At 38.4% G+C, this 26,516-nt stretch overlaps 1 protein-coding gene across 1 annotated transcript in view; it reads right to left on the bottom strand.

The window, feature by feature from the left end:
- The window catches only part of ncam2a (neural cell adhesion molecule 2a), an 85,310-nt gene that overhangs the window by 4,464 nt on the left and 54,330 nt on the right, over window positions 1-26,516 (bottom strand). The window contains exons 12-16 of the mRNA XM_088008086.1: window positions 26,320-26,493; window positions 23,696-23,815; window positions 23,052-23,173; window positions 20,847-21,021; window positions 4,961-5,168 (exon numbers count right to left, since the gene is read on the bottom strand). Coding sequence (XP_087864212.1) covers window positions 4,961-5,168; window positions 20,847-21,021; window positions 23,052-23,173; window positions 23,696-23,815; window positions 26,320-26,493 — 799 coding nt within the window. The remainder of the gene's footprint in view (window positions 1-4,960; window positions 5,169-20,846; window positions 21,022-23,051; window positions 23,174-23,695; window positions 23,816-26,319; window positions 26,494-26,516) is intronic.

Raw genomic sequence — 26,516 nt, 5'->3', positions numbered from 1 at the left:
ATGGAAGAAAGGAAATAAAGAAAAAAGGAAGGAGATAAAAATGAAAGAAGGTTAAATAAGAAAAACAAAAGAAAGAATCAAAGTAAGAAACAAGGAAAGAAGAAAAGAAAAAGTGAAGGAACAGAAAAATGACAAGAGCAAGAAAGAAAGAAAAAAAGCAAAGAAAGGAAGAAACAAAAAGAAAGAAGTAGAAGGAGGAAAAGCCATGATGATGTGAATAAGGCCACGAGGAAACATACAAAAGGAAGAAGTGAGAAGAAATGAAGGACACAAGAAGAGAAAAAAGGGCTTAAAGTAGGAAGGAAGGAAAGGATGAAATATGGAAGAAGGATGGAAAGAACAAGAGGAAGAGAGGAAGTGTGATGGGGACACTTTCAGATTCTCCAGATCTGAGACATAAAGCCTCAAACTCCATCAGGAACATTTCAGATGTTGAATTTTAACTCCAGTCATTCAGATTTAGAGGATTCATTTCCACGTGATCCATCGCTCTGATTAGAGAAAATCAATCCCTGATCGCTTTAGAAACACGACTGTATCTGGAAACACAGTCAGGCTGATGAATCACTTTAATATCTGGCCAGTTCTTTGGGGAAAAAGTTATTTTAGATCAACCGAAGAACCGAGCAGAGTTCACCACAGGGGCGAGCTTCGACACTCCAACTCTTCATTAATAGAAATTTGTATTTATACAAGCAGCAAATGGTTGATTTTTTACATCTGGGGCATTTACTGAACTGCGGGGGAGTTTCCCGGCCAACCGGATCGTGAATGTAAAACAGTGACCCGCTGAACCTAATAAGCCCAAATGTTGCCGCGGGCAACGGGGGGCTTCCCCTCGCCTGATTGGTGGATGCTGAAGTGGCTGCAGAGTGGAGCCAATTTCATGTCTCATTAGCTTCATGCAAACCCAGATTGGACCTCAGATGGGGAGTTTCCTCACATCCTGGTTCCTCCTGCTTGCATGTAAATCAACACGAGATGCATTTCAGAGAGGTGTGAGATATGAAAGTTGGAGTTGTAACTCTTTATGCGCAGTTTGTAGTTTCAAAGTTACAAGACTCTAAATATTTTAAAGCTGCAGCATGTAACTTTTAGTAAAAAAAAATATGTTTTTTGTCAGTAAAGTTTGAAATAAATTTATACCACAGAAGTTTATATTTTATAACTCTACAGTTTGTGGTACGGTTCAATTTCTTTTGCTTTCAAATAGAAATTTAAAGCAATTTTTAAAAAAGTTGCAGTATAACTTTTATAATAATATCAGTGAAGTGTGAAATCTAAAAGCTATAAAACAGAAGTTGAAGTTGTAACTGTTTATTCACACAGTGTGAGGAAAAATTTTTAAAACTTTTTTTTAATTTTAATTTCAAATAACCAGATTTTTTTAAAACTTCAGTGTGTAACTTCTATGAAAAATACGTTGTATCAAGAAATTGTGAAATATTTAAGTACCACAAAAGTTTGAGTAGTAACTCTTTACGCACACAGATTGCAGTAAAGTTATTTTTTTTTTTTTTTTAAATTTTGCTTTCAAATAACTGAACTTTTTAAACTATTTTAAAGCTGAAACTTGTTAATTCTAAAAAAAATTATGTTTTTTTATCAGTAAAGTTTGAAAACTAAGTTATAGAACAGAAGTTTAAATTCATTTTTTTAATATATTTATTTGATTTCAAAATTACCAAATGTTTAAACATTTTAAGGTATGTCACTTTTGAAAATAAAATATGTTTTTTTTTACATATTTGTTAAAATGGTCACCATGTTTAACCCTTTTACGCCGGAGTTTCAAGCGTCTGCCTAAATAAATCTTCCTTATTTTAATTGTAAGTAGTTCTTTAAATGTCCTGTGAGATGATATACTTACCGATGTATCGATAACAACTGGAACTTTCAATATCCAGCAAGTTATTTTCGCAATATGCCGTCTATAAAACGAGTGCCCCCCTGATTAATTACACTCTCTGCAGCTGCAGCTGTGAAGTTGCCGTATTAACCCGATACTTGCTGGAAAGGGCAACGCCTCCCCTTTCAGAAACCGTTGGAATTTTTCAGATAGCGCTACGTGTGGCGGAATTACGGTACTGCAAATTTGGATGTGTCGCCGCCGACACGTCCCCGCGTAAAAGGGTTAATATGAGACAGATAATCTGTGAAAAGATCGATCTTTTTCATTTCCTCAGTGAGCTACTATTATCATCTGAAGAAATGCACAAAAACAGCCAATCAGAGCCAGGAGGAGGGGCTTAACACAGTCAATCAACCTCATGTATGTGATACTAAATGTGCTAATGGTGGAGAAACAACTTATGGTTACAGGAAAGCTGTTTATCCGCCACCATTAGTGGCTATGCTAACAAATTATCGCTTTTTTTTTCGTTTATACACATTTTGAAATATGTAATGGACATTTTAAAAATATTTTAATGATGCTAATGAGCTCTGTGTGCAGTAAAGGTTATTCTGCTTTCTGCAGCTGCAAGAGCAGATAAATAAAAGTCAGATCTGTCTGCTGAGAAACCAGCTTTCACTGTTTGTCTTCTCCTGTCCTTGAGTGTAAAAGACGAGTTTTTGACCCTGGAAGTCAGAGCTTACGCTCTAATGTGAAATCTCTGTTACAGCCTTTGACCCTAAATAAACCTGACTGACTGCTTTTTACCTGAGCACTGCTTCCATAAATACCTTCCTCCTCAACAAATTGTTATAGATTTAACAACAAACTGCTTCAGGATTCATGTTGAAGTTTAATATTTAACAAGTTTTCTACAAAGAAATATTGTGGTTTAAAAATGGTTGCATCACTTTTTCAATGCTCTTTTAATCCCAGATGGAGACGGGATCCACTTTGTTCCTGCTGTGCTCAGCAGTTGGTTTCTAGCAGAGCAAATGCAGATTAAAACATGTGGGAGTTTCTACTTTCACAGGATTAAAGGGAAACTATCACAGCGACCTCTCTGTCAAAGCCAGAAGGATGATCTAATTCACACGACGATACTCTCTGATTATTACTATATAGATTTTTGTTTACATTGCAGCTTGGGAAGCTACGCTACTTATCGACAGCATTTCCTCCTCACTGCTGCAAATCTTGTGATTTCTGTCTTTTAAATGAACACATCTTTATAACGTAGCATCAGTTTTTAGCGGTTGTAGGATTTGTCTTTTGTTTTGACTAAACTCACTTAGAAGATTTTGAATGTCCTCTGAAATGATTTGTAAAACTCGTCAATAAACCGTTAAAAAATTTGGCAGAATTAAAACTATGGGAGAAGATTACTGCCACTGGAAATTTTTTTTAGAAAATTCTGGTTTTAATCTTCTGAGATATAAAGTGAAAGTTTTGAGAAAAAGGTCAGAATTGTGACTTTATTCTCAGAATTTAGATTTTTATTTACCCCCAGAATTATTACTTGTGATCTTAGAAGATTTAAGTCAGAGTAACTTCAGTCAATTCTGAGAAAATAAAAAAATCAAAATTCTAAAATAAATGGTAGAATTTTGACTTTTTTTTCCACAGAATTTAAACTTTTTCTCTCTCAGATTTTTGACATTTCCCCCCCCCCCAGAATCTGATCTCAAATATTAAAGTCTGAATAACTCCAGTCAATTCTGAGAAAAAAAACAACTAAATTCTAAAAAAAAGATTTAGAATTTTGACTTTTCTCAGAATTTTGAATTTTTCCTAGAATTCAGATTTTTATTTTATTATTTTTTTTACAATTTTTTTTTATTTGAATCTCAAAATATTAAAGTCAGAATAATTCTACTAAATTCTGAGAAAAAAATTCTAATAATGTTATCACTCAAATAAAAACTGCTTTAATTTGAGTGATAAAATATTATTTAAGCACACAATGGTTATCCATCCATCGGTTTAATATTTAACCAGTCTACACCTGTTTGCTATTTATTCCAGGATTTTACAGTTATTAATTTTGAAACGATAGAAAACATGGAGGAACCCTGAGAGATGGGATCAAAACAATCCTGGCGGTGGAACAAGGAGGAAGCTAAGCTAACAGCTTCCTGTAGAGATCTGAGATGATGATGACGATGTTTTCCAATGTTGCATCCTCTGATTAGACATTTCAGTTTAAGACTGTTTCTGATTTTATTAAATCTCCATCCATCCAATAGCCTGAATGTCAGATTATGCAGAAATACTATAATGCAGGAACAAGAATGTCAACATTTTGTAATGATATGGGTACAAAAACAACAGTATTTCATGTTGCTCCGTATCTATCTGCAGTGTTTGCTTGTATGGAGTGTTTTGCATCGCTCTGCTGTCCACACAGACACACACTCTGCATGCAGCCTGAGCAGCCAGTCACTTAGTGACTCAGCGAAAGTCAAGGCCCCCCTCCCTGCTCCTTCTTCTCCCCTTCACACCGACAGCATAAAAAAAACCAAAGAGCGGCTCTGCGGAGGCGAACCGAGGCCTCGTTTCATCCTGAGTCGTGAACTTCTACGCTGAGGAGAAGCAAAGCACAGAGGCAGCTCATGCAGCAGCAGCAACAACAACACAGGCGACTGGAACGCCACAGCATGCAGAGGAGAGGAGAGGACTCACAGCACAGTGGATGGAGGCACAGACGTTAGTGAGAAAGACATAATCAGAGACATACTGTGGTTGAAAGGGTGGTGGGGCGGCTGTTGTAGGTGTACCTACAGTAAACGGTAAAAAGAAGTCTCCTTTGCTCATTTGTAGCAAATAAAGGAGTGACATGAAAGGCAATTTGTGACATTCGACTAAACTGAGGGCTGATTGTTTTTCTCTCTCTTCAGCCCAAAGTAGGAAACAGTTTCTACAGATTTTCATTCATCCCTTCCGGTCTCTAAGGTTGTTGATACACCCACAGCAGATGTTCCAAGCATGAAGGACCTGGCGACTTGCAAACATCAAAAATCCAAACAGTTGATCCAAGATCTGAAGGAGCAGGAGGTGGATACTCACAGGTAGGCCGCCTTGCCCTCCTCCATCTCTTTGCCCTTGCCGCTGGTGGCCGTCTTCTTGCTGCAGAGCGTGCGGGTGATGCACATGAGCAGGCCGCAGTGGCGCAGGAAGAAGCAGCTGACGTCCACCAGCACCAGGAGCAGCAGCAGCGCTCCGAGGCCGAGGCCCACCACCGCGCCAAGCCCCAGGCCGCTGAACAGGGATTCTGCTAAGGCAGGGGACACACGACCACACACACCTGTTAGCCGAGTCAGTCTGAAGGCGTCTGGCTCGAACCTTCATCCACAGGGTCAAACTGAAGACCACTTCCATCTTCATCACATTGGCTAAAGAAGTCACGATGCAATAAACCCCCAACCTAAAACCAAACAAATGAGGTAGATCCAAAGCTTGAAGGAGATTTTTTACAACGGTGTATTAGGGCAACAACAGAAAAAAGGAGGCAATTTCTGCCAAAAACTCAGGAGAAAATTTGACACTTGAAATGTAGAGTTTAGTAGAAAATTTCTAACTTAAAATCTTATTACAATCTTAGGAATCTAAAAGTGTTAGATTTTTTTCAAGCAAATTCTCAACCTTTCAAACTCAGAAACTTCCATCTTTTTTTCCTGGAAAATTTCTGACAATCTCAAAATTTCAATGTTTTCTCGCCAAATTTGCTTCAGTTTTCAATTGCAGCTGGGGGCCGCACAGAATCAGTCCAGGGGCCACAAATGGCCCCCATGCCGCGCTTTGGACACCTCTTCTCAAACTGTGATCTGTAAAGTACTGCATGTGAACAAGTTTCTGTGTTTTTCTTACGAGAAGGAAAAGCGAGAGGTTAGTTAGGTGTTGGAGTCTCTGCTGCTGAAGGACGATCCTTCTGGTCAGGTTCCTGCAGAGTGGAGGCTGAAGGCCACAGCTCCAGCTATACATCCATACATTTCACACAAATAGAGACAACTGCAACGTAAGGGAGGGAAAAAAGAAAGTAGAAACTTTCTCAGAATGACTCGAAGGTCAATGAATTCTTTCGAAGCGAGCTGGAGAGTTCCCAAACTAATCCGCGATTCTCAGTGGAGCCTGGAATAATCTTGAATATTAGTGTGAATCCCACAAAATCTCCTCCAAAACAAATCGATTTCTGCCTTACAAAGTTTCCGCTATTTAGGATTAAAGTTTCAAAGACTTGAATAAATAAGGAAAAGGAGATCTGCGGCAATCCAAAAATCTTTTTGTCGTGGCGATTTAGGTCTTTTGATTTGTTTTCAAACCCACTAAAACCTCTGGGTTTCTCAAACGACAGAACGTCTGCGCGCCCTCCGGCCTCGCATCTTCACTCAGCTTTATGTGGCAGCCGCCTGCATCTCTGCAGGGGAGATGTAGTGCACATTTCCCAACTCCACTGCTCCACAGAGCATCATTAACATGCTGATGTTTCAGCCTGAATCCTTCGGGCGCCTCTCGTTTCACAGCTTGCAGCCAATAACTGGTTCATGTGGGGCAGAAACTCCACTTTTTCAGGCAGGGGAAAAAACAAAAAAAACATGGCGGGCTCGGAGAAAGCCAGCGATGGATTGAATTAATAAAATAAATACATCAGGGTAGGACAGTGCAGGGCAGCTCCCATGGGGCAGGAATGAATAGAGCCGGGGCCTTAAGTGATCCTGGGGTTGAGCAAAGTGAAAAGAAGCAGCGAGGACGGCTGGAGGTCAGCGAGGCTGGGAGTAATCAGTGATTGGAGATAGACTCAACCTACCTGTTCAGATAAAGCTTCCAGTCAGAGAGGCTTAGCTTCTCTCTGTTTGCTGCTGGAGGACAGCAGCCAGCTTTACTCGCTCCATTTTCCACTAATACTCTCTCTGTTTGCTATTTTTTCTGTCGTTAACTTTGTGCTGCCTCTTTGTTTTCTCTTTTTATGGAAAGTATTCGCCTCAGTAGCTGCGTTTAAATTACAAATATACGCATATGTTGTGGTGTTTCCATTAAATAAGAAATGAAGCAGCAGTGGATCTAAACAGCTAATAATCATGATTCAGCCAATCAGAGGAGTCTTATTCAGGCAGCTACGTACACCGGGAAATTGCTGATTGGAAATAGTAGTCGGCCATTTTACAGAAAAAAAAGATGGATTCCAACGTGTTAGAATGACACAAATTATATATATGTATATATATACATACATTATCTTCCTACAACTTCCTGTTGTCGTCTTCTTTGTAGTTTCTGCCAGTAGTAACTCGTAATGTGAAAGAAATGTTTCCATCACAATTTTGTTTTGTTTTGATATGGCTGGAAAAAAAAGAATCCTTTCTTTTTTTTTTTTACAGAAAACATGAGTTTTTTCAAAAGTAGCATTTATTTCATAATTTCCATTTGAGTAATTTTATGTCTTTCTGTCTTTCCTAAACCTAATCAAACTGGAATAATCTGTTATTGAACTGGATTAAAATCCAGTTCAATAACAGTGAAACGTAACTCAGTTTATTTGGGGAAAATTTGTGTTTTCACATATTTTTTCTAAAGTTTTATAAATAAAATGCAGCTTGGTTGTTATTAGCGTCTGTGCTAATGCTAAAACAACTTCCATTGAGTGTATCAATGCATGTTAAAGTATATTTAACATGCATTGATACATTGTACATTTAATTTTATATAAATACTACTAAAATTAATTAGCTGGAGAAACATTTTCTGGTGCATTCAGTAGTTTCTCAGTCAAAGAAGGAGAATTAGCAAAAATAATCCAAAAATAATTGCAGAACTTTCTACTATCCGCTTTAAATCCTGATAAACAAAGTTGTTGGTGCGAGCAAAATTGAGCAACATATTCAAAGAGGGGATGAATGTTGTGTTTGATCCCTCAACAAGACAGGAGGAGGCGATATCTCCTTTTGGACGCTGTCCAACTGAAAGCAAAACCCAGAGGGCTCACTGTAAACAATTTCAAGGTCCACAAAACAGCTTTATAGCCGTTATTATCGCACAAAACAAGAATTACAGAGGTCAAAATATGTGCAGCAGAGGCCACGGTAACCCAAGGAGAAAGCTCTTACAGACAGGTTTTAATATGCAACCAGCAGTGGATTCCCCCCTTTAGAAGTTCAAATTAATTAACCCTGAACGTTGCTTTTGAACTTAAACAGAGGCAGAGAGGCTTTAAGGTTAAAAGCCTGAAATACAGTGAAACAGGAGCGTTCACACGGCACAATGTCAGGATCGCAAGGGTTCTGTTGACATTTGGAGCTGGGAAGGAAAGCAACAACAGGAATCAAGAAAAATAGCAAAAAAAAGGTATAAAATTCTGCAATACGATGTTGGATCATCAATAAGAGATCCAAAATGATCACAAAACGACAAAATGAAGCGTTCAAAAATCAGAGGAAAATGAGAAGAAGATTTCAAATCAATCTGTGAAATATGCAGAAATGAAACAAAAAAGGATAAAAACAAACAAGAAAAGCAATAAATAATGACCCAAAATTGATAAAACATTGTTAAAGGTGACCTATTATAATTCTTTGAACAGGTCAGGATAGCTCTATGGGTTATAGAAAAACATGTTCCTTACATTTTGTTGAGATTTCAGTCTATTTTGAGCTACCTCCAGAATGAGCTGTCACTTTAAATCCAAATAATCTGCTGCTGGCCACGCACCCCCAACTCAATGTTTACACTCGTACATGAAAATGGCTGCAAACTCATGTGCAATTATACAACTATACATCTTTGAAAAGCAGAAGTGGAGCCTTCTGCACAGCCAACAAGAAAGCAGGCAGTGTTTTCTGGATGATAAGTCAACAACAAAATGCTTAGTAATGCAGATTGGGTTGCTAGGCAACGGATGGAGCTCCTGTGTGGTTGCTAGGTAATATCACAAATCAGCAGGTACTGCTGATATGTGATATTACATTAAGAAGGTTTTTGAAACTGCTCAAAAAACTTTAACTTATTGCCAATTATTGTTTTTGTAAGCCAAATGGAAGTACAAAAATGTGCAAAATATGAATGCTGAACAATATTCAAAATTATTATAAAAATGAACACAACTGTGAGCAATTAAAAAAAGCGAATAGTTGACCCGGTGCATGTCTTGTTCCTCGGTACAGAACCTGATTGCTTCTGCACCCACAGTGGAAACCTGAACCCAGATGACTCTCACATCTGTGGCTTTGTTCTCGACTCACAGCCGAAGCTTCAGACAACAGAGCCTGGCAGCGATCCCAGGCACAAAGAGACTCAACCTGGTGGCAAAGGGAGCTCTAATTAAAACTCTTTGCTTTTCCACGAAACAGAGCGACGTGGGATTTGCGACTTCAAGACCAGATCAATTTCTTTTTTCAATGCCACAGGCGGCTGTTTTCTGTTTTACCCTTTTGAAGGTTGATTTGAGCTAATTTGGCTGCAGAAGCTGCAGATTCAGCGACCGTAAACAACACCTCAAGCAGTCCCGTTTTCCAAAGTCGAAAAGAAACACTGAGCAAATACTTTACTCAGTTATCAGTCTGCTGCAGATTTAAGTTAAAAAATAAACCTAAAAAAAATCTCCAAAAATGTTCTTGATAAGTTTTGTCATGTAGCAAAATTTTAGAACCTAAATATGTTGCAATTTTCCTATTAACTAAAAAAATTGCTGTTTGCGATACACCAAAACTCATAATTACTTTAAAAAAATTTACATCTGTTATATCTTTCACTGATGGGTTGATGATGCATAACGGTACTGGAATCTACAGGGAAAACACAGGAAGGCTAACTTTACCCGAGCTGTTGTTCATCAGACTGTGTTTGACGGTGTAATTTTAGATAATGCCACACTGTGTCACTGTTGGCTGAAATTTAAAAAACAACAACAAAGAAACAGTGAGGTGAATCTGGATCGCTTCCCACATGGAAAAAACAAAAAAGAAGAGCGCAGAGGGAGAGAGTCGGAACCGTACACAACTTCCGAAGGATCTACATTTGTGCTCTCAACATTTCTCTCCAGAAGAGTTTGAGTCATTTGTACGAGTAAAACTGACAGAGGCTCTAACAGGTGATCATTACCTTAATGAGCTAAAAAAGTTTTATCCACAAAGCGCCTGAACCGTGCTGCCACTGGAGCAAAAAACGCTGCAAAGAACATCGGCAACAGCGCTGGAAGCTCTGTTAAATGCTGATGGAGAGTAAACAAAAACTAAACAACCTACAGTATTATCACTTTGTTGTTTTTACATCTAAAATGAATATTTCTCACATAAAGTTTGTTACAACTAATCATGGATCCTTTGAAATAAACACCTAAATTAAATCAATCTTTGTGTAATAAATCTCTACAAAAATGAGGCTCAAAACTGAAAAAATAATGTTTCGATATATAAAAAAGTAGAAAATATTGTAGCTCTTGCCTCATAACTTATTTTCCTCAGCAGTTCTACCCGGTTATATCTAACATGTTTCTACAACCCCTGGCAAAAAGTATGGAATCACCAGTCTTGGATGAGCACTCATTCAGACATTTCATGCTGTAAAACAAACTCAGATCAAAAACATGATACAATATTAAGGTCGTTCCAAAGTGCAACTTGTTGGCTTTCAGGAACACTCAAAGAAATGAAGAGAAAATATTGTGGAAGTCAGTGAATGATACTTTTATTGACCAAGCACAGGGAAATAAATATGGAATCACTCAATTCTGAGGAAAAAAGTGTGGAATCACTCAAATTGGAGGTAGAAAAAAAAGGACACACCCAGTCTATTTACTTTCCCTAAATGGACACCTGCCCCAGATTAGATGTGCCCGTTAGTGTGCAGTTCAAAACACCTGCAGTCATGACACCTTGGAGGGCTGCTGGACGAAGTGGAGTGGTGAGAACCATGGCTCCAACAAGAGAAATGTCCCTTGAAACAAAAGAGAGGATGGTGAAACTTCTTGAAGAAGGTAACCCGTCACGCATGGTTGCTAAAGATGTGGGCTGTTCACAGTCAGCTGTATCCAAGATATGGACCAAATACAAACAGCATGGAATGGCTGTTAAAGCCAAGCGTACTGGTAGACCAAGAAAGACATCAAAGCGTCAAGACAAACAACTTAAGGCCATTTGTCTTGAAAACCGAAAAAGTACAACTAAACAGATGAAGCATAAATGGGAGGAAGTTGGAGTCAATGTATGTGACCGAACCGTAAGAAATCGCCTAAAGGAGATGGGATTTCAATACAGGAAAGCTAAACGAAAACCAGCATTGACACCTAAACATAAAAGAACGAGACTCCAATGGGCTAAGGAGAGGCAATCATGGACTGTGGATGACTGGATGAAAGTTGTCTTCAGTGATGAGTCAAGAATCTGCATTGGACAAGGTGATGATGCTGGAACTTTTGTTTGGTGCCGTTCCAGTGAGATTTATGAAGAGGCCTGCCTGAAGAAAACAACCAAATTTCCACAGTCCTTGATGATATGGGGCTGCATGTCAGGCAAAGGCACTGGGGAGATGACTGTGGTTAATTCTTCTATCAATGCACAAGTTTACATTGACATTTTGGACAGTTTTCTCATCCCTTCAATTGAACAGATGTTTGGTGATGATGAAATAATTTTCCAAGATGACAATGCATCGTGCCATCGGGCAAAAACAGTGAAGGCATTCCTTGAAGAAAGACACATTCAGTCGATGTCATGGCCTGCAAATAGTCCAGATCTCAACCCAATTGAAAACCTGTGGTGGAGATTGAAAAAAATGGTCCACAAGAAGGGTCCAACCAGCAAAGCTGATCTGGCAACTGCTATCAAAGAGAGTTGGCACCAAATTGATGCAGAATACTGTTTGTCACTCATCAAGTCCATGCCTCAAAGACTGAAAGCTGTTATAAAAGCCAAAGGTGGTGCAACTAAATACTAGTGATGTATTTTGAATGGTCTTTTGTTTATGCGTTTTTCATGATTCCATACTTTTTTCCTCAGAATTGAGTGATTCCATATTTATTTCCCTGTGTTTGGTCAATAAAAGTATCATTCACTGACTTCCACAATATTTTCTCTTCATTTCTTTGAGTGTTCCTGAAAGCCAACAAGTTGCACTTTGGAACGACCTTAATATTGTATCATGTTTTTGATCTGAGTTTGTTTTACAGCATGAAATGTCTGAATGAGTGCTCATCCAAGACTGGTGATTCCATACTTTTTGCCAGGGGTTGTATATTAAATCCCTCAACAGGGGGAGTGGTTGTCTCCACTCCGATGCGTCTGTGGTAATATTTTTTTTAGCACTGACCGTGCTGCAGCACCGTTTCTTATTTCATGCTCTCTGGCCGGAGGTCAGTCTGCTAGAAACAGCCTGAATGCTTCCCTGCTTGACGTTTTTAATCACATCTACATTTTGGACTCAAGGCAGCAATGGAGGAAACTCAATCTGGCAAACTAATGCCGCCTGACGGCTGTTTGTTGATTTCAAAGAGAGATAAATGGAACATTTTCCGCTGCTGTCAAATTTATTTGGCTGTCAATTTTCAATTTCGGTTCACAATGTAATTTAGCTTGTCTTCCGTCAGCTGTAATTTACTTGAATTCATGACAGAGCAATAATAACCATCATTGTTGCCGTCTTCTCTGTAATTTCTTTCTATTCTGCTAATATTGCTGAAAAACCTTGTTTCCAACTTGACACAAAGAGTTTGGCCTTTTTCACAATTCAGGTTTTATTTTGTCTTCATATTTTAAACATTGTTGTCAACAACCATTGTTCTCAGTTGTTACTCTTATATATATTGACTTCCTGTTGCTGTGCTTAGAATATGTGTTCACAGAACACTTTATGTATATAACAGTGAAGACTTGCTTAAACTTAAAAATCGTATCAGAATGGAAAAAAAGAGGAAATTTATTTACTTTTAATGTTTGACAGCTACATAAGCTGGTCCAGAAAAAAACATTTTTCTTGTTTGTAATGTAAGATCTAGCCTGGTCATTTCCTTCCTACGCAGTTGATTCTCATTTCCCTTCAGTGCCGTTTGGGGTTTCTCTCATTGATCTTGATTTCTCAGGATGAATTTCAACGGGACCAATCAGCAAAAAGGAGGAGGAGTGAATTTTAGAATTATAGTCAATGATCGTTAGCTTATTGAAGTTTAGAAAATATGCTAGTCTGTTTACCACAATCCAGCAGCTGAATGCATTTAGTCATATAAACATGGTGAAGACGCCATGTTGAACATTAAAAAGTATCAGAATAGCATGTTGAGTTATTCTGGCTTCCAAAACTGCATTTTCTTTAGAAAATGTAAGATATCCAGACAATATTTTGCATATAATTGGAAGTTAACTTCTTCAGATATTTCTGTAATATTGAAATGAAATTCAAATGTTCACAACTGAAAGTATCACCTTGTTTATTCAAGTCTAGGGTGTCCTAACTTTTCTCCCACTGCACTGAACCTCCTGGTTATTCCACCAAATAGTGATTTCCAAACTCTTCCTGAGTTAAAACATTAGTAGTTTTTTAAACGATAAATTAAATTAATATGAACTTGTTTCTCTGCATTATTTGAGGTCTGAAAGCGCTGTGTCTTTCCGTTATTTTTCTGCAAATAAATACTACATTTTTGCTTGGAATATCGGAGACATGTTCCCTGTAGTTCATAGAATAAAAGAACAATGTTCATTTTACTCTAACGTATACCTATAACATGTAAAATCAGGTCTCTTATTATTTTAGAGCTGTATATTTAATTCAGTAAAGAAAACAAGTTAAGATTAGACATCAAAATGTGAACATTTATTTGAAATGACAGCATATTTAATGGGGTGTCCTAATTTTCAGAGTGATTTACTTCTAACAGCCCAGCTTGCAAATTTAGACATTAAAGCAACAAAGATCAATTGGATGGATGACTGTTTTTGTGTTATCACGTCAAGACAAAGTCTTTCGGCAGGAAATCGTTTGGAGTTTTCTCAAACTTCCCCAGAGTGGGAACGCAGCAACCATTAATTCCTATTTCTCTGCTCTATTAACCCCTTTCCTGGCTTCCTCTGATTACTTGTTGATCTATAGGCCTATTAGCAGCATTATTCAACAACCAGACATCCAAGAGCATGGGTGGCACCTGAAGACATTCATATACATCTCTGACAATAACATCTCGTTAGACCTGACCCATGATTGACTGTCTATAGATTGGATCTGCGAGGAACTGACTCAATTAATAATGACCAGACGAGAGCTCATTGATTGTGACATTAGTGGGGATAAACATGATCGTTAAGGGATGGGTGTAAGGATTCATTTGCATGGCTCAGTCTGATATGTGACGAGGAGGCCTGAGGGGGAAACTTTCTTTGAGGAGGGCCTCAGAAAGCGAAACTTAATAATTAAACTCGGCTCAGTTTGAAGGAGAGGGATGAGTCCTCTCTCTTTTGTCAATTTCCTCGGAGGAAGCATTCGATCCCGGACGAAACTCAAGTGCACTCAAGAGCCGGCGAAGGAGTAATGAAAAGGCATGGAAAATTACTCAGAACGCACAAGCATATGGCATTTTTTTAACAATCTACCTCAAAGGAAAAGATTTGGTCCACTTTTAGTAATCGCTGCTATCTGGGGTAAAAAAAAAAAAATTGTCCGAGAAGAATCAAGACCTTGATCTTCGTAGCTAAAATCTGATCTCAAAACAGCCAGAAAAACAGAAATATAACAAGAAATGTTGACAGCAGAGCTGCTGCCGAAATGGGTCCTGGAACGTCGAAATGCCTTCAGCGGCTGCTAGGCAAGTTTCCTGAACATGAGTCGATCCTGTATGCAACTTTTTGACTCCGTCTTCTCAATAAGGTCCAAAATCTCCAAGAAACTCTTTGCTGAATCTGCACCATGAAGAATTAAAGCAGCTTTAAAGGTAAATGGGTTTCCCACCCGGTACCAGCAAGGGTTGTCTAATAAAGTGGTCAGTGAGTGTACATTAAGGTGAAAAATGATAGATCTTCGCTTGGTTTCTTTTCATTATTCCCTCCTTGCGTATTTTAATTTTTAATACTCAAACATTAAATTAGCAGTCATAGCTATGACTAATTTAAAACCTCATAAAATCTTTGGAAACTCAAGCATAGAGCTGTAAAATCCATCAGATAATGAATTCTTTGGATGGAAAAAGAGAGATAATCACGGCTAAATTAACCGCCAGCCCTTTGCTTTTGGTAGCTTCCTCCCAACAGTCCGGTTTGATTATTTTCTCTGCTCTCTGCTGAGGAGAAGACGCTGAGGTCATAAAGGGATGGACGTACCAGGAATACACTCGGCTGGGTTATGATGTGTAAACAATATTCAGTTGAGTTGAAGGGGCCACATCAAAATTAGATCACCTCGGTTGTAAGAACTGGTGCTTTAGACTTCAGCAAGTTTTCGTCACGTTTAGATGCACATTTTTGAAATATTGCATTAGAAAAGCTTGAAGGAAATAAATAGTTTATTCAATTTCTCAACAAAAATGGTTTTTGGCGTTTTGGAAAAGGAGGTAATGCTCCAAAACGGAACGGAAACACATTTAAAATGGCCTAGTCCAAACATCCAGCATGTAAGGGAGGACTGTTAGCTTGGAGAAAGTCTAGACTGGGATTGGAGTGGTGGGTCTGCGCCTTACCAGGGGCACGAAACCATCAAAAACTTTAAGTTGAGGTTCTGGGGTCCGTTCCTCCAGTTTTTAGGGGACAACTCTACATTTTCTGAGTTGTGTGGTCCATGCTATCTTATAAATGCTAACTCTTGTTTAACAGAGCCATACAGAGTGTCAGCTTCAATAACAGATTGATTCCTCTTCCTTAAAATCTATTAAAATATATTTGGATTTTAATCTAAGCAGATCAAAATCAATCTATCTAGGTTGATTTTAAAGTCGACAGGATTGTCGCAAGATCACACCAAAGCGAAGGAAGCTAATAAAAAAAGAATACCTGCTTTAGTCATTGTTTACATCCAGATTTACCAAATCTGGCTTCTTCTGGTGCAGAATTATGACACGTCTCATGCCAGTGACGTAAAAGTTGGATAAAATGCGACATGACTGTTCCGAATGATTTAGTAGCACATGTGGAAGTGAAGGATTGCAATTGGGACATTCAGACTGCCAGAAAAAGGTTGGAAATGCATTTTTCAATATTACCTCAAATATTAAGGTTTAATCTTTGGCACCAGGTAAAAAAACACCAAAGATCACAAATCTTTGGTGATCTTTAGCAGTTTAGCAGTTGTGTTTAGCCTCAACTGCTAAACACCAGTTGAGGCGTTTAGCAAAGATTAAATCTGTTTATCTCGCAGCAGTCTAGAGACAGTAATCCTAGCTTTTATCACATCTCAGCTCAATTATTGTAATGGACTTCTTTTCCAGGCCTCTGTTTCTTGCTTACAGCTATTATTTCTCTGTTGGTTTTTACCTTTGTTCTTTCAATTTTTGCTACTTTGCTTGCTGTACAGCTTGTCGCTTCCAAAATAAGTTTGATCTGATCTCTAGGTAGATTTCAAACTTCAGGAAGTTGACTCGTTGAAGGTCAGTCTGCACCACAGGAAGGTGATGCGTCCAAAAATATGAAGCCACCGCCATCTGGTGAGGTGGGTTTTCCTCTGATTGAAGCGTCCCGACAGACCAGCTGTCCTGCGAGTTAAATTGAGGAAGCGAAGCAGGAAACTGCGCATGTTGAGTTGCCTGTTCATCAGAATGTGATGCTGCAGATGATTTATTCCACACTTGCTGGGAACCAGCAGCTATCTGAGCCTAACTATAATCAGCAAGCATTTACACCTTGTGATGGTATGCATTCCCCATCCCCAGTCTGCTCTCCAGTTCAAAACTCCTTAATAGCTGTAAACTGACTCTCCTTGTGCATCTCAGAGCTGCTTGTTGTGGCTGATAGTCGGTAGTATTGCATATCAAACTTGGTGTTTGGCTCATTTTTCTGCTTTTCAGGATGACATTGATATCGTCTCTTTGTAGCTGCGCTCGGAAACCCAATCCTCTGATCGCTATGGGATTATCTGCTCTATGAATAAATAAGTGGGAACACATCAGCTGGGATCTTATATCATACTGGTACACCAGTGAGTACATTACAGGCATTATTATGTTGACTGCGGCATATTTTACACAAAGCAAACAAACAGAAGTCTTTGATTACAGTTCTGTTTACAGTTAAATCCCCGTCGTTCCGTTTGCATGAATCCCCCAAGACGGTTTGATTTACATGCCTGATAATCGGGGAAGTGGCTTAGAGGCACGTTAAGCCGCAGATGGAGTTTTTATCTTGGCGTACTGGTTGTTAATCGGAAAAGAAATGCTTTTTCATCAGAACGGAAACAGATTGTCACAGGGACGCAGTCATATCTGTTGATACTAGTGTTCTTTCAAACGAATGATGCTGGTAATTATTCACATTACCTCAGGTGAATAAAACAAACACATATGGATATTTTTGCTTATTTTACGCAGTTCTGTAAATGTCCAGTCAGTAAATATATTTGCCCATTTATCCACAACAACTGGAACTTTCAATATCTAGCAAGTTATTCTTGCACTTTACCATCTACTAAAAGTGTTTCATCAGATTAAACTGAAGTAAAACCTGTTTCCTGCAACGGCGGGAGTAAAACTACCGTAATAACCCGATACTGGATGGAAAGCACAACGTCTCCCATTTCAGAAACTGTTGAAATGTTTCAGATAGCGCAAAGTGTTGTGGAATTACGGCACTGTAAAGTTGGCTTGTGAAAATGTGTCATTGCCGACACATTTGGCTAATTTAAGCGAGTGGCTAATCATCAATATGTTCATAAACCACATAATATCTTAACCTACAGAACTCAAATGTGGAGTTCCCCAGGGTTTAGTAGTTGGACTAATGTTTATTATCTTTTTACAGATGATATTAATCTGTGCTGCTTATTGGTGTTGCTCCTTGAGGTCCTCTTGAATTAACTTAGCATGCTAACACTAGCATGCTAACATGCTAACATTATAAAAATCCTAAAATTCACAGAATATTGTAATTTTCAGAATAAGTAAAATCACTTTACATGCTAGAAATGAATCATAATAATTTCCCATGATGCATTTTCATACAATAATAATAATAATAATAATAATAATAATAATAATAATAATAATAATAATAAAAACTGGCTATCTGATAATAGTTGGGCTTAAAACTCAAAAATGTTTGAGTATTTTTTCCCGCTATGATAAATAACAAAGTGTAATAGTTTATTTGATATTAGAGTAGAAGTTAAAGTCTGTTTAAACTACCTGACTAAACAAAAATAAATGTTTAAAATATTAAGCTATGACAGTATTTTTGATTCACTGGGATTACTTCCTGAAAATACCAACAATATAAAAAAAAATAATAAAACGTTTTGCTCAAGCTCCTGGAAAAGAGGACAAAAGCCTGTCAAGATCATTCTCCCCTCCAAGTGCTTTGATGAGATTATTACAAAGAAAATCCATCACGGCTGTTTCAATCAAAGCCTCTTCATGACGCATGAAGCAAAAAAAATAAATAAATAAAAAAGCGAGGAGAGCGCCAGGAAATAAATGCAGCAGCCACAACAAAGCTGGGCGCTGGCAGCGGTCAGGCTGCAGGGGGGAAATCAAGAAAACTCAGACATCAAACTACTTCATTTTCTGCTGGCACAAGCTGGCTGTAAGGACCTTGCTTTATTTTAGATTTATGCATTTTTTAAAGCTGGATGGAAGACGTTAAAGTGACCAATTTGTTCTGGTTTCTCCATTTTTCCAAGACAAAAACAGTTTTAGAGTTAAATGGGTTTAGATTTATTTATAAGGTAAAGAAAGAAAAATGTAAACCAATAATCAGTGTCTCTTGACCCAGTTTCAGAAGCCACCAGAGGCCCACAGCATCACAGATCCACTACCGTACTTAACACTTTGTCTGAGCTGCAGGTTTCCATCGTTTCTGTCTTTGTTTCACAGTAAATGCAGCTAAAATTAGAGATGGTTGGTCAGAAAAGAAGAAAACAAAAGACTTTTGGTTTGCTTTAAGAAAGCAGGGACCAAGATGTGAATGTTTTTTAGGGACTCTATATGTGTTAACATTGCTATATTTTGTTGAAAATATGCAAAACATCCAAAATGACAGTGATGTACCGCGAATAAAATAAAAAGTTTAGTATATTTTATAAATTTGAGTCAATTTTGTATGAAATGACGACGTGAAACAGAGAAAATTTGTGTTTTCCGAACAAAAGATGGCGGACAATTTTGCTGGAACTGTTATTCTTTAAATTAAATAGAACATTTTCATCCACACTTCTTCCTTCCACTCAACTTTTCAGTAACATGCTAATATACTTGGATATTTCTGCTTTAAAATCTTTTTTTTTTTTTTTTTAATCCGAACACTCTTCTACTGACTCCAAATTGACTCGGTTGCACCTGGTGGGAAAAGAAATGTGAAATAAAAAGGAGCAAATTGAAAAGGGAATCAAGGGCTGTTTTGCAATCAGCACATTTTTCTCCACAAGCAGAAAAAAAAGAGAAAAGTATGCAGCCAGTTATAAGCTGAAATAGTACGGAGGAAGAAGTGAAAAAAAAAAGAAGCAATTCAATACACGACAAATGCATAATACATAGGAGGAGAATTGAATAGAGGAGATTGCTTGGCGAGAGATAGAGGGAACATATATGTGGACTCAGTTTGTTTCATTAGGTCTGCAGTCGGGTCTTTATGCAGCATGGCGGAGGATAAAAACACGGCAGCAGACCTCAAATGGAAGTGGCGGATGTTTCACATCTAATATCGTTGATTGATTCTGAAGAGACTTCTTCAGCGTCTGACCTGATTTAGAGGAGCAGGAAACGACGAGTCCGCAGCGTTTCTCCATAAAAAATAAACTGATTTTGGCTGGAAATATGAAGAACGAAGTCTTAATCTTAAACTTTAACAGGACCTGGGCTCGGCTTGGCTGGACTACACCATGTTAGAAATGTTTTTGGGTTGTTTTTTTTTTCCCAGGCTCTCTGCTTCGATTCCCCGCTGTTCGCTAACAAGAGAGGACAGCCAATCGAAGTGACCCACCTTCAGCTCGCCACTTCCCAGCTCTTGTTTTCTGGCGGAAAAGCGAGCCCGCACTCCGGCGGCCCATTTAGCCGCCGCGGTAATGACAGAGGCAAACACTGGCTGCATCCAAACCGGCACAAATGGACGCGGTAAAAGGCAGAGAGGCAAAAAACAAAACAAAACTGAAACACAGCACTTTGGTTTCCCAGCTGATTTTGTAGCAGTTAGATTTTTATATCAGATAAAGACAAGATGAGTTGGTAATGATTTATTTGTAAGAAGGAGAAAAAACTGTTAGCTCTAACTCTCTGGTCAAGTCGTTTTTGGAAGCTTGCTGCTAAAAATTAAAATTTTAAATATAAAAAAGAAGAAAACTGGACTTTTTTCAAAAAGAGGTTTCACCTCCAGTTCAGAAACAAATATAAAAATTTCACTAATATGGATGTTAAGGTCAAAGGTCATTAAAATGGTCATAATGAGACGACTTTGCTGCTTTATTATGTTCTTGTTTATTTCAGAGACACCAAAAATAAAATTTTAAGTGGATTTTGGAGAATATTTCAAAATCTTACTCAGTATTTTTGATCTACTGTCTCGGTGAACGAGATCCGATCTCTTGCTGAAAAGTTACTTGTAAGTTCGTACAAGTGTACTAAGACATTTGCACTTGAAATTAGACAAAAGTACTCAGTAATAATTTTGATTTTCTGCTTTCAGTTTTCTGAGATATTTCTTTTACTTTTGTTTGTCGGCGAAGTCGACGCTCTTTACAGGGAAATGAAAAGCAACAGCAAAGTTCAGAAGCTCTTTCAGTGTTTTCAGAAAGCCTGAAAGAGGAAGGTAAAGTGGGGCGATGTTTACCTTTATCGTGCTTTTACCTGTAATGTCGGGCTTCTGCGGCATGAAGAACTGATAGAAGGTGGGCTCCGATAGGCCCTTGACGTTGCGGGCTGTGATTTCCACTTCGTATCTCGTGTTCCACTGCAGCGGCTGCAGCATCGCAAAGTCGTTAGCTCCTGGAACCAGCTTGGTCATCCACTGTTCCTCTTTATCCTGCAGGAAAGGGACCAAAAAATAAATTAGAACTCAGGGTCAAAGCGTGTTAGCTTGATAAACAACAGGTTGGGTTTTAATCCAGTCTCCCTTTACTCCTCTGGCCAAATGCGTTTATGTTCCAACCTGGCAACCCATCGCACCAAATCAAGCTTATTGGAGGGAGCCAGTAGTGCTGATTATTGAGTGGAAGGAAATTTTTTATTTTTTTTTTACAATAAAATATCCTCAAAAGTGTGGTGAGCTTTTTATGGTGAATCATGATGTGGAATATTTATTTTCTGTTTACTCTACTTTGCTTTTGTCTTAATCTGCAATTAAATCCATTTCTTTTGGACAAATTATGAAGCTGAATACTTGATAGAGTTTCATATTTTTTCTTATTTCTCTAAGAATCATTTCAAGCTTCTGCCCTTGAGCTGCCTGTTTAAAAAGTGACACAAAGTCACAACATCTTGACAGAGTATATTCATAAATAAATACTGTTTATGCTATAAAAACAAATAATGTTAGCTCAGAAAATACTGAAATATGTTGCTAAAATATCTACTTATTGAATAATGCATAAAAAATATGTGACGATTCAAACTGACATTTTTTATTATTCCCAAAAAGAAATTGAATGTCTGGCTGTGGGGAGGAAGGACCTCCTGTACCAGTCTGTGTTACTGGGCATACAAAGACGCCTCTGACTGAAGACTCCCTGTTTCACGAGTTGTCTTTAATTTCCTTGACTTCATATTAGGTTTGCTTTCCTCTTTTTGATAAAACTCCCCTTTGAGATGGCGGCCATCTTGGTCAGGTCACAGGGATTTCATTCCAGAGGCAGAGAGAATGCGTAGAATAAAAGATATGGAGAAAAAAATGTCAAAAATGAATATTTATGTGCTAGGAGTTTTTATTTTAGTTTTCTATTGTTGAAAATCATCTTTCTTTTTCTTTATATCCCACTTTAATGCATTGAATTTGTGTTCCTCCATCATATGAAACACTCCACAGCCTCTTTAACCCTTATGCTCTACATTTAATCTGAACCACCATTAAAATAGACGAGCAAATCCTGAGAGACGGTTTGTCCTCTCATTAAAATTGTAAGCAAAACGAGATGTGAAAAACAGAGATCTGCCAGCAGAACATTATTCATTTAAGGAACCAACTCAACCCAGCAGCAAATCAGTCCAGCCTCGCCTGGTGTGCGAAGGATTATGTCAAATATGAAAAAAACTCCATCAGCGTGAGTTACTTTTTAGAAAATGTAAGAGCACGACTTGTGCAAACTGAATGGCCTCATGTAAATTTAATGAACGCTTGATTTCCAAACCGCGCCTGTTGTGTTTCGCTCTCTTTGTGCTCGACGTCAGAAACAGGAGTGATAAATGTGAAACATTTATTCTGTCTGGTAAACAGAGCTGCTCAGTAATCAGAGCCTCTCATGAATAATAATTCAGAATGTAAACCCGGGCTAAAAGAGCAGCACAAAGTTATTTATCCTGATAGAAACGGAGCAAACGTCCATCCTGTCAAAGATTCCCTCTGTATTTTATCTCACTGGATACTAATAAAAATTATTTACATTTACTTTATTGTTTTAATTTGCTCTCCAAAATAATACATTTTAATGTTTATTGTTTGTTCATGATGTTGAAATGTGCTGTACAAATAAATTTGACCATAAGTATTTTTGAATTTGAATCTGAACTCCCAAAGAAATAGAAAAATAAAAATATGAACCATAATTAATAGACAAAATTAACTAAAAAAATACATATTAATAACAATAATAATAGATTAATGATGCTATAAGTAAATGGTTCTAATAACAGAAGATAAAATAACAATTTGCAGTGGATTATTTCACCCGTCTCAAAAAACGGGTGAAATAATCGTTTTCTCCCCCACATTTCTGTGCATTTCTGTCACACATCCAATATTTGTATAAAAAAAAAAAAAAAACCCATAAATTTCCTGGAGAATTTTGGAATAAATTTGCAAAAACAAAGTTTTAACAGACTGAAGGTTTTTCTGCTCACTGTTTTGTATTTGACGATGTATTCCACGATGGGCATCCCGCCGTCGTCCTGCTTGACCAGCCCCAGCTTGTAGGCCTTCCCCACGCCCCTCTGGCCGTGGACCGCCGGCGGACTCGGTTCTCCTGAGGACGACAAGCGTCACATCTTCATCACCTTGCTCTTTTATGGCGTCTCCTTTCCAACGTTTCTGCACTGTTCTCCCAGACGTTTGGCGGATAAATAAAACGCTTACGGTGAAATTCCCTGCAGACGAGGAGAATCTGACAGAATCCATTCCAGGTTCTGATAATCTAAGTTCATATCTGTGAAAGTCGGGAGATTGAGGCTCTCTCAATATAAATTCACCTGGGTTGTGTAATGTGGCAAATAGGTCTAATTCTGCAGAGTTGCTGATGCTCTGAATAGATTCTGGAGGCATGTAATGCATTTCTGTGCATTTCTGTCACACATCCAATATTTGTATTAAATCAGAAGCAAAACATTTCCATATTCCTGCTGAATCGAGCTGTTTTAGTTTACAGCCTGAACTGCTGAGGGGCCCGACGACTCAACATCAACACCCAGTGAGACGTTAGAAACCGTTAAAGTGCGAGGCAGGCGTCGCTATCGCAGGTTTTGATTGGTTAAATTGGATCCCGACTTACGGATGGGTAAAGTCTGGAAGGTCTCCATGTGGCTGAACTCTCCCTGACCTTTCCCGTTCACGGCCGCGACTCGCACCTCGTACGTCGTGTTGGGCTCCAGTCTGGTCAGAACTACGGTGGCTGCAGAGAGACAAAACACCACAACTCACTTTTTCTGTTTGCAGAAAAACAAAACACAGGAGAAGAGGTTTATTTTAACACATCACTTTAATGAGCATCATTACTCCATTTAATGCAGGAAACAGCAGCTTTTTCTGCAGCAGGTTTGGACTTTTTACTATTTTAATGTTAGAAATCAAGCGATTTCTAACATTAGAGGCTAACAGAGCTCTAACCCACTAGCCTCCTAATTCTTTTTAAAATAATCTGTAAAGTGTCACTAACACAATAAAGCAAGTTAGATGATTTGAAAAGATGGACTTCTGCGCTTTCAAAAGAAGCTAGCGCTTCATTTGAGGAAGAAACTAGTTAAATAGCTATTAACTAATAGTTATTTAATTAGAAGTTAAATAACTAGTACTTGAGGAAAAAACTGTTTCTTCCTCAAAAACTGCAGATAAATTTCTCAAATCTTGGCAGAAATCGATCTAAACTTCTTCCACTTCTGTTTACGCAGCCGTAGTTGTTTGCATTTTGACTTACCCTCATTACATCACTAAATGCCCGGCGCCATCTTGTGATGTAATGAGGGTAAGTCAAAATGTAACCTGGGAAAAATGTTACAAGTGAAGTAATCTGCTACTGGTTATAAAATTATTTACTTTATCTTGGTGAAAAGCTGCTTTGTCTTATTTCAAGTGTAATAAGATATTTGCACTAGAAACTGGACAAAAACACTTTGAAAGACTTTGTGTATTTGCAGTGCTCTTCTTTTTGACCCTAATGTTACAAAAGCTGAATTTATTAGATCCAACATGAAGTTTTGCTAATCTGGATTAAATTCTTATTTAAATCTCACAGATTTTATTCTATCAGCCAGCAGAGGGAGAGTGAAATCTTGTTGTTTTTGTCGGTGTGAACAAATTAATTCCTTTGCTGGTAAATAGGAGCTTTTTCAGTCTTTTGGTCCTGGAAAGGAAAACAAATGTTTTGCATTTTGCATCAGCGTTCTGCTTCCATCGCTGGCGCTGAAACGAGGCGAGTCCAGACCTCATTATGCTGCAGTCTACTGAGGGGACCTTCAGCGCTGAAGTCTGTGATTAAATATGGAGACACTTAGCATTATGTAATTAGCTTTGCTCACTTTTTTTGCATTTTAGATCAAATTCTGTTGAAATAATCCAAATTGGACTCATTTGTAGTTGTGAATTTTTCCCTTCATTTCGACATCCTGGTTGGTTTCCTCCTCAGTAAATCTCCAAACTGTAATTGACTCTGAAATGAGGGATATTAGCGATAAGCCCTTCAGGTTTGTTGGAGCTGCTTATCAGCCGGCCATTCTTCCCCCGGCTTTCATTTTCCATCCATCCGTCCGTCAGCACGCGCCGTACTTCCCGACAAGGCTCAGAAATCAATTTGGAGTCGTAAAGCACAGGAAGAGGAGAAGGGCACGCTTTCAGGCCGGACCGGTCCTGGCGCCGGCCGCCGCCAGGTGTTTGGAGCGTCGTCAGGGGCCGACAACATCCCAGGGCCAAAGCTTTGAAGGATCCTGTGACCGATCGTGCAATTATGTGTGAACTGGGCCGATGTCGAGGCGTCAACACAGGAGATTACAGGAATGTCGGTTTACAGTTTCTCTCTCTGACAGGTGAAGGATGAAGTCAATCAGGTGTTTTCACTTCATGAGAGTAAAGTCAGCTTTCCGTTTCCTTCAGGGTTGTAAACATAACGCTACACAGTCGGATGTTTCTCTTCAAAATGGGAAAAACAATACAACATGCACTTCAAAAATGGCTGAAATGATTAAGAAAAAAATCTTTTCTGTCCTGTTTTTGTTTAGACTAAAAACTCCAGAAGGATCGAATGTAAAACAGAGAACATGGTAACTAGTTTGAGGTACGAAGGAGGATCCGTCATGCTGTGGGCCCACACAGTAACAGCATATAATGAGTTTGTGTTCCCAGGTCTGGGAAAAACACTAAGCTGGCATTTTTATTTAAGAAGATATACATATTTAATTTAAAACATCCTAAGAAACACAGAAAATCAAAATGTTTTGTCGTTCTTCACCGAGGCTGTATGAAATTATCACAAGGTGATGTGAAGCTTTCTGTTTTTTAAAGCTTCACTTTTCAGTGGATCATGAAATTACAGAGTATTTTGAACAAAATTCTGCCAGAAAAAGAGGCCATCTTGGATTTTTTTTAAATAGCAAATTGATAAAAAAAAAACAACAAAAAAAACAAACAAAACAAAAAAATCCCAGCAGAAATGGTTCAGCAGACATGAAATCTATAGAGGAGAAAATCAAAGAGGAAAACTTTGACAACAACAAGAATAACCATTGTTACCTCAAGCCAAAAACAAAACAAATAGTTGATATTTTTTACCCTTTATGTGTCAAAAATCTCACCAAAAAACACAAAAACTTTATCAGGTTCAGCTGCTACAAAACATGAAAATATAAAGAGAAGCAGAAAACTGCAACTCCTGACTGATAAATGATGTTCGGACATCAAACTCACTCTGCACGCTGTGCGACTTCACATCCCTCCAGTCCATGGAGCCCAGCTCTTTGTACTGGACCAGGTAGAAGCTGATGGGAACGCCGCCGTGAGAGTCCGGCTTCATGAAGGTGACGGTCGCCAGCCGCTGGGAGACGGCCGACAGACGGACGGAGTACGGATTGGAGGGGACGTCTACGAGAAAACAAGAAAAAAAC

Source organism: Poecilia mexicana, unplaced genomic scaffold (genome assembly GCF_051168715.1).
Source record: "Poecilia mexicana isolate PSO_F unplaced genomic scaffold, ASM5116871v1 scaffold_2, whole genome shotgun sequence".
NCBI lineage: Eukaryota > Metazoa > Chordata > Actinopteri > Cyprinodontiformes > Poeciliidae > Poecilia > Poecilia mexicana.
Note: the sequence above shows the minus strand (reverse complement) of the source record. Positions and strands in the feature narration are given on the sequence as shown.